At 64.7% G+C, this 7,438-nt stretch overlaps 1 protein-coding gene across 4 annotated transcripts in view; it reads right to left on the minus strand.

The window, feature by feature from the left end:
• LOC111145660 (collagen type V alpha 1 chain) overlaps positions 1 to 7,438 on the minus strand; it is a 142,383-nt gene that overhangs the window by 71,040 nt on the left and 63,905 nt on the right. For 3 of the 4 annotated variants that reach the window (XM_022500738.1, XM_022500735.1, XM_022500734.1), the window contains exons 5-11: positions 6,990 to 7,121; positions 6,063 to 6,200; positions 5,401 to 5,640; positions 4,289 to 4,447; positions 4,105 to 4,161; positions 269 to 310; positions 6 to 68 (exon numbers count right to left, since the gene is read on the minus strand). In XM_022500738.1, the coding sequence (XP_022356446.1) occupies positions 6 to 68; positions 269 to 310; positions 4,105 to 4,161; positions 4,289 to 4,447; positions 5,401 to 5,640; positions 6,063 to 6,200; positions 6,990 to 7,121 (831 nt within the window). Of the gene's footprint in view, positions 1 to 5; positions 69 to 268; positions 311 to 4,104; positions 4,162 to 4,288; positions 4,448 to 5,163; positions 5,176 to 5,400; positions 5,641 to 6,062; positions 6,201 to 6,989; positions 7,122 to 7,438 lie in introns of all 4 variants that reach the window. The other variant, XM_022500736.1, reaches the window with a different exon arrangement.

Genomic DNA, 7,438 nt, shown 5'->3' on the forward strand with positions numbered 1-7,438 from the left:
CTTACCCTTTCTCCGGGGTCACCCGCTTGCCCAGTGGGGCCCATCGTTCCCGGAGGTCCTGGGAGACCCTGGAATCAAAAACAAAATCAGGACAGGAATTCAAAGGTTCAGCCACGGGGCAACAGCCCGGTCCCGCCTCGCTTCGCCAGGGGTGGCGGGGATGGGCCCCTGGGAGGGGGGTCTGCAAAGGGCGGTCAGTGGCCCCCTCTTTTCCACCCCCCGCCCCCAAGCACCTCCCACAGGCCTGGGACGTGAAACAGACACTCACCGCGGGGCCTTCAGGACCCGGCGGCCCCTCCATGAGCATACCCTAGAAGACAGGAGACAGTGTCTGAGACCCCGGACCGTCTCCCTCCTGAGATCCCAGAAGGCGCCTGGGTCCCTGGCAGGCCCTGCTGGTGAGGCGGACCCCACAAGGACCACAGACTCGTGCCTCGGGGGCACACCAACCAGGAGCCCAGAGCAAGAGGGAGATGCCACCAAGTCCACAGGACACGGGCCACCCTCCTGCAGAAGCCCCTCACCCCGCCGCTGGCCTGCATGGCCGGCACCCCCAAGTGGGGACAAGGCCTCCACATCAGCCTAGACCCCAGAGAGGCCGTGTGGGTAGCTGAGGGGTCCGTGGACAGAGCTCCCTGGCCCAGGGTGGGGGTGGGCGGTGGCCCCGCTCCCCTGCCTCCACTTCCAGCCCTGTCCCCGAGCAGGACTCTCCGCTCTCCTAACCAGTCAACAGCAGGCCAGGCAGCTCCAGCACCCCCTGTGTCTCACGCCCACCTCGGGTGCCCTGAGACAGTGCACACCCTGCGGGCAGGAAGGGGTCTCCTGCCCCCACAGGGATTTCCTCGCCGAGAACACAGCAGGAACAGCATCTGGGGGCCCTGGGACCAGCTAGGTTCTGCCTGGCCTGGCTGAGCAGGTTTCCGCCATACTCGGGGCCCGCAGAGTGGACAGCGATGCCCTCCTCCCCACAATTCTTGAGACTGCAGGGACAGGGCTCGGGGGCCACATATCCCTGGCTCCAGGGACAGACCTCTTGCTCCCCCCCTGCAAAGCAGAGAAAGCACAGACTGCTTTCCTCCAGGACAGCACCAAAACTTTCCTTCCAAAGTGAACCGGGCTTTTGAGAAACATGTCCCCCTCCCCCCCGGGGGGACAGGGGAATGCCCAGCTGAGGCTCAAAGACCCGCACGGGTGAGGGGCACCGGGCCACTGGGCCCTCCAACCCCCAGCCTCCCCACCAGGGCTCCCCTGTCGCCGTGAAGACATGTTTATACAGACGCGCTCTCGGAGGAATTTCTGTCCGCGAGATGTACACAGACAGCTCATCCGGTCGCTTTCGGATGTCCTCCTCGGACAAAGGCAGCTGGGGAGGCTCAGCAGGGAGCTGGGACCGAGTGAGGGACCTCTGGCCATGGCGGGGCCTGGGGCCTGCAGCTCTCTTCCCAGACACTGGCTGTTGTTCTCAGGTTGCTGGGGCAATGCCGGCCACAGATCTCCCGGGAGGCCGGGCTAGAGCGGTCCAGGGTGGCCTGGGAAGGAGGCCGGGCGCCAGGACGAGAGCCCAGCAGAGGGGCCTGAACATCCCCATGGCCGTGAGCAAGGAGGGAGACAGGTGTCGCTGACAAGGGAAAGTGGCGGACGTCCTCCGGGTTGCTAGCCCGGTCTACACCCGCCAGGGTGCAGATGCCAGTCTCAAAACTCAGCGGGAAGGTGACTGAGTGACGGCCTCAGCCTGGCCCAGCTGGAAACAGCTCTCGACGCAGGTGCATCTGCCCGCTGAAGAGTCTCAAAAAGCAGGTTCCTTCTGAACCACCTCGGAGAGTAGAGACGGCGCTGCGTAGGCCTCCCGGGAGCGTTCACCGGGGTACCATGAGACACAGTCTGGGGATGGGTCCCTGGAGTCCCAGGATGCCAATAAACCCAAGTCCCCAAGGCAGAGGTCTGCTACCCTCTCAAGGAGCCGCGGACCCTGCTAACAATCGACAGGAGGTGTGGCTGGGAGGGCAAGAGGGGCTGGTTCCGAGGGCTCCATGGACAGGAGTCGCTCTCCCCAAAGGGCGGGCACTGGGGCAGGGTGGGGGCCCGGGAAGGGGCGGCCACCCCACCCTCTGTGGTCAGCGGTCAGCGGCGAGAGCCACGCCGGCCGGCTCCCGGGACTCGGCCTCTGTTTATGGAGCTAAGACTCAGGGCATCTCTGGGTTGAGAAGTTCTGACTGTTTACACGGCATCCCCAGGGGCCCTGGCGAGGGCCTGGAGGACTCAGGGAATGGGCTAGGGATGGGGCAGGACTGAATGCCCGGGCCAGAGGAGGGAGCCCTCCCCTAGCTGTGTCCAGATGCCTCAGCTCCCCAGCCCCCAGATGAGCTGGACCTCGTGTAGACACGCTGTCTGTGCTAGACCAGCCCTCCTTCTCTAGCCCTGCCCCTGCCCGCCCCCAGCGGACCACCCTGGCAGCCGGGGCACCACGGCTCTCCTCCAAAGGTCGTCCGGCAGCTGTGAGCAGACAGGAAGCACACCCAGATGGTGCCAGCCTAGCCCCTCCCCAGCACCTCCTTATCCTAGGCCCCCACATTCTTCCCACGCAAGATGTCCTATCACCAAAGCCACACGGACCCCACAAAAGGAACCCCAAGTCAAGAGCAGGTCCATCTGGGGACCAGAGTGTGTGGGGACATGAGTGGTCAGTGAGATGAGCCATGCTGAGGCCAGGACCCCGTAGCAACTGCAACACACCTGCTGTCCTTCCAGAGTGTCCCCACCCCAGCTGCTGGCTGCCCCCCCACACTCTTCCCCTGTAGCTGGACTTGACATCAGGATTTTTCATGTCACTGAGCAAGGGGTGTCCTGGTGCTGGTCCTGCCCCCTTTGGCACCTCTGCACCCTTCCCCTCTACCCCCATCTGACACCCTCTTCCTTGGACCCACAGAAAGCCCTGGAAGGGGATGTCCTCAGCCTGAGAAAAGGTTGTGTGTCTAGTGGCCACAGCCCTGTGAGGCTGACGGGTCCCATCCCCAGACAGGCCCGGAGCAAACACCACAAGGGGCTGCCTTTGCCACTCTCCAGAAGCTTCCAGGGGCATGGGGCCAAGCCAAGAGGGCTGTGCTGAAACTCTGCCCACTGGGCATTCCCCCAGAGATGGGCCGTGTCCCGTCTGCCCTGCCCACTCTGGAGAGGCCAGCAATGAAGGTTCTAGAAGTACCTTCCCAGGTCCATGGGAGGATGGAGGCCACAGAATTCCTCATCCCAGGAACCCAAGGTCATAAGGAACCAGACACCCTGACATCTTGTCCAGAGCTGAGCACCAGGAACCACCCTTAGCCCAGCTCCACCTTGTGACCGGCCGCAGGGCAGGACACTGGCCTCCTCCCTCCGGCGCTTGGACGACGTGGCAGGGTGGGCCTCGGCCGGCCCCGCCCCGCCGTCATGTCCACAGCAGCTGCCCGGCCCACAGCGCTGCGGCCACCCCACGCAGCTGCGGAGCCCGCCCCTCCCGGCCCATCACGTGGTGCCTCGCGTCTGACCCTGACCGCTCTCGGGCCACAGAGTGGAGTCCACCACTCCCAGCCGGGCTCCCCGGGGGCAGAGGACACGCAGCAGGGAGCGGCCCTCTGGGCCCCTCGCCACGAGCCTCCCCCTTCCCCGCCCCGCTCCCTCAGCACCCATCCCATCCACTCCCCCCGACCCCGCACCCAGCAGAGCAAGTTCTCGAGCTCCCTGGCCACGGGACAGCCCCCAATGCGTCCAGTTTCCACACTCACCCCAGGTGGTGGCCACGCCGGCCCAGCCCAGATCCAAGGTACCCCGCGAACCCCCCGACCCCTCCGGAGGGGCTGCCCTCCTTCTCACAAGCTCTGGGTCTCTCACCCCGGTGACGACGGCCATGCACAGCGAGGCGCTCAGACCCCAAGAGCACAGCATTCTCCCTGCCGGGATCCCAGCGGCTGGCACCTCAGTCAAGGTCTGGAACGTTCCCCCGCCTGAGCCCCTTTTCTGAAGCCTCAGCAGCAAACAGCGTGCGGCGTCCACGAGGGCTCCCCGGGCTGGGCCTCCACCTGCCTCACCCAGCGCCCGCAGACTCCGGAGAGGGGCTGAGAGCGTCCTTACCGGCTCGATGATGGCGGGCTCTCCCTTTTGACCCTTCTCTCCTCGCGGTCCTTCAATCTGGGGTCACAAAACACAGGTGGACAGAGGGTGAGCGGAGGAGGGAGCTCACCAGGCAGGGGCAGCTCACAGCCGGCCCTCCCCGGGCCCCGAAGGTGCCGGCGGAAGGAGCCCCACAGGCCCTCACCCCTTCGTAGATGGTGTCCTGGTTGGCGGGCATGCCTGGCCCTATCTCCGATGGGGAGGCGGTGGGGTCGTAGTAGGGGTCATAGTAGGTCTCGTCCAGGTTCCGGATGGTTTCTTCTGTAAACTCCCCTTCCAAGTCGTCCTCCGGAGGCAGAGCCGGCTGGGGGCAAGGGGCAGCAGGGGTCACCGGAGGGCCGTGTGGGACTGGGCAGAGACCCCTTCCCTGCCCAGCCCCATAGCCTGGGGACGTCAAGCACGAGGCCTCCCAAGAGTCCAGTCAGACTGGCTGGTGCCGCTCCTGGACCCCAGCGGCCCTCACGCGTCTTCCCTCTCGCCACAGGGGACTTCACCCCAACCCCACGGGACCCCTGGCTAGCTGGGGCGGCACGGGGACCAGCGTGCTGAGGGGCAGTCAGAGCTGTCGGGGATCCAGCCCAGGGCCTCACGGTCGGAGGCGACAAGCCCCCAATCGCACGCTGTGGACAGAGGGGTCTGGACCGTCAGAACCGGGTGTCCGTCCTGTGCCGTCAAAAACCCAGCTCCACGCGAAGCCGACTTCGAAGCGTTCGCTGTGTGCGGTGCTAAACTCCTCCCTCGTATGAAGACTGGCCCCAGCCCTAGAGGCGCACCTGGGAGTGCCAACTTGTGAATGACAACTGAGGTCCACAGGGGCTCTCCGAGGTCAGGGGACGGGGTCCGAGCCAGGTCCGCCGGGCAGGAAAGCCCATGGTCGTACCCGGCACTAGCTGGCCCAATGTCCCTCCCGACAGTGCAGACCCCCCCGCTCGTGCACTGTCCTGGCCCCCTCAGGCCACAGAGAGGGACACCGCACATATTCATGTCCTCGTCCATCCCCACCCGAAACCCTGGGAGAACGGGCGGGCGGGGCTCATTCTACCCATTTCGCAGATGGGAAACAACAGTGAAACGGGCTCAGGGAATCGGGGACCCCAAACCTGCTCAGGGCCCCTGGGGGCCAGGGTCTGCTGGGCTGTGGAGCAGGAGCCAGCCCAGGATCCCCGAGGTCAGAGCAGAGAAAAGAAGGAGCCCAGAGTGCTCCCCCACCCCTGCCCCCACCCCAGCCCCAGGCCCATGCGGAAGGGAAGCACTTACATTGGAGGAGTTGGCAGTGCCGGCCGTGCTGGTGGGGACCTCGGCCCCGGCGCCGTGGTCGGGGGACTGGTCGGGGTTCTCGAAGCCCTCGTTGTAGTTGATGTCATCATAAGGGGCGGGCGTGTAGTAGTCCTCGCTGGGCATGTAGTCATAGTCCCCAATGCCAGGGTCCTCCTCCTTCCCGGCCCCCTCACTGGCATCGGGCACCGCAGGGGCTGCCGTGGTGGGTGGGGTCTGCTCCTGAGATGGGGGAGCAGGGCAGGAGTCGGGGTCTGGAGGGGACCCCCAGCACGCCCCCGTGGCCACCTAAGAGCCCTGCGGATGCCGTCCATGCCAGGAGGCAGCCAGCCCTGGGGTGTGCTGTCCGTGGCCCAAAACCCCCCATCCTGCCCTCGGAAAGGGCGTTCTGCGGCTCCGGGTTTAAAAGGAAAAGACCTCAGACGCAGAGCCGCACGCTTCCCCTCACACCAGCATCGGCTGGCGGCATAGCAGGTGGCGAGCCCACTCCCCCGCCTCCCCAGCGGCCCAAAGCACAGACGGTCACCAGGCCCCTGGGGCACTGGTTCCCTGCTGAGCTCGCACCCACCCCCTCCCGGCCTCCATGCCGGCCCCGGCGTCCTCCCCACTGTGGCCGGCAGTGCCAGGCGACCATCCACACAGACCTCAGCAATCTCCGTGGTCTCCCTAGCAGCTTCCACGGGCTTCTTGGTGGGGGCGGGCTCTTTGCCTGGGTCGTCCGTGTCCTCGTAGTAGGGGTACTCGTAGTAGTATGTATCACCTTCGCCTTCTCCCTCCGGGTACTGAAAGCAAATCGGGGCCACGTGAGGAAGGAGGGACCCCACCGGGAGCCCAGCTACTCGCCTCACCGTCCGGGTTCAGCCAGGAAGAGTGGACACCAGAAAGTCGTGGCTCCGAACGGGCCTCTGCTGGCTCCAGCTCCTTGGGCGGCTGAGGCAGCCCCGTGAGAAGCACAGGGAAAGAACGGGGACCCAGGGCCCCTTCAAAGAAAATTGAGTTCTAAAAGGTGCAGATGTTCTGATCCTTTAGGACCGAGGGCCAGGACAGCCAGCCAGGCTGTGGGGTCCTGTGGCACCCTGCTGTCCCTCTGAATCTCCTGACCCTCACCGAAGCCCCACCACAGTGACAGAAAAGGTCTTGCCCCTAAAACAGGGGCAAGGGCCCAGCCAGGAGGCCTTGGCTGTGGGGACTCGGCCAGAGCTCAGAAGACCTGCCTGGGCCACAGGACCCCGGTTTGATGAGCATCACCCTTCCTTCTCTTCTAACCGGTCATGACAGAAGGAGACCAGGAGGACTAATGACAGCAGGGTGAACATGACAGAGGACATGCACCACTGTGACCAGGAGGTGAGAGATGACCTTCACTTGGGAATGGCGGCGAGAGCTCCAGGCGGGCTGAACCACGGCGCGGCTGGGTACGGGGCAGCACCAACCTTGGGTTCTTGCCCAGCAGGTTTATTTTAAATCGGGGTCGCGTGGCCTTTGTGTCCCTCCACCTTGGCCTGCCTGACCTGCCCCCTCCCAAGCAGTCTGCCTTCAACACCACCGTGAACCCGGGGGGCCTGACTCACGTATTCATCTGGGTTGGGATCCTGTGACTGGGGCGTGTCGGGGACGGCCGTATCACAGTCGGGGCTGTAGTGCTCGCAGTAGTCGTAAGCTGCCCGGTGGTCCGGGACAAAGAGCAGCTGCTGGATATCACCCTGGAAAAGGACAAAAGCCCTTGAGTAAGTGGCACACAGGGGATGAACACGGGGATCCGGGAGGCCGGTGGCAAGCAGCCCAGACACACCTTGGGAGGAGCTTGTCCTCAGGACCAGCCTTCCTCTCAGGGAGCTGCTACCTCCAATTACCACTCAAGCTAGGATGGCCCACCCATCCAACCATCCAACCATCCAACCATCCATCCATCCATCTATCCATCTATCCATCCATCTATCCATCCACCTACCCACCCATCCATCCAACCACCCATCCATCCACCTACCTACCTGTCTACCCATCCATCTATCCATCCATC

Source organism: Enhydra lutris, unplaced genomic scaffold, assembly GCF_002288905.1.
Source record: "Enhydra lutris kenyoni isolate GAN:26980312 unplaced genomic scaffold, ASM228890v2 scaffoldscaffold13, whole genome shotgun sequence".
Lineage (NCBI taxonomy): Eukaryota > Metazoa > Chordata > Mammalia > Carnivora > Mustelidae > Enhydra > Enhydra lutris.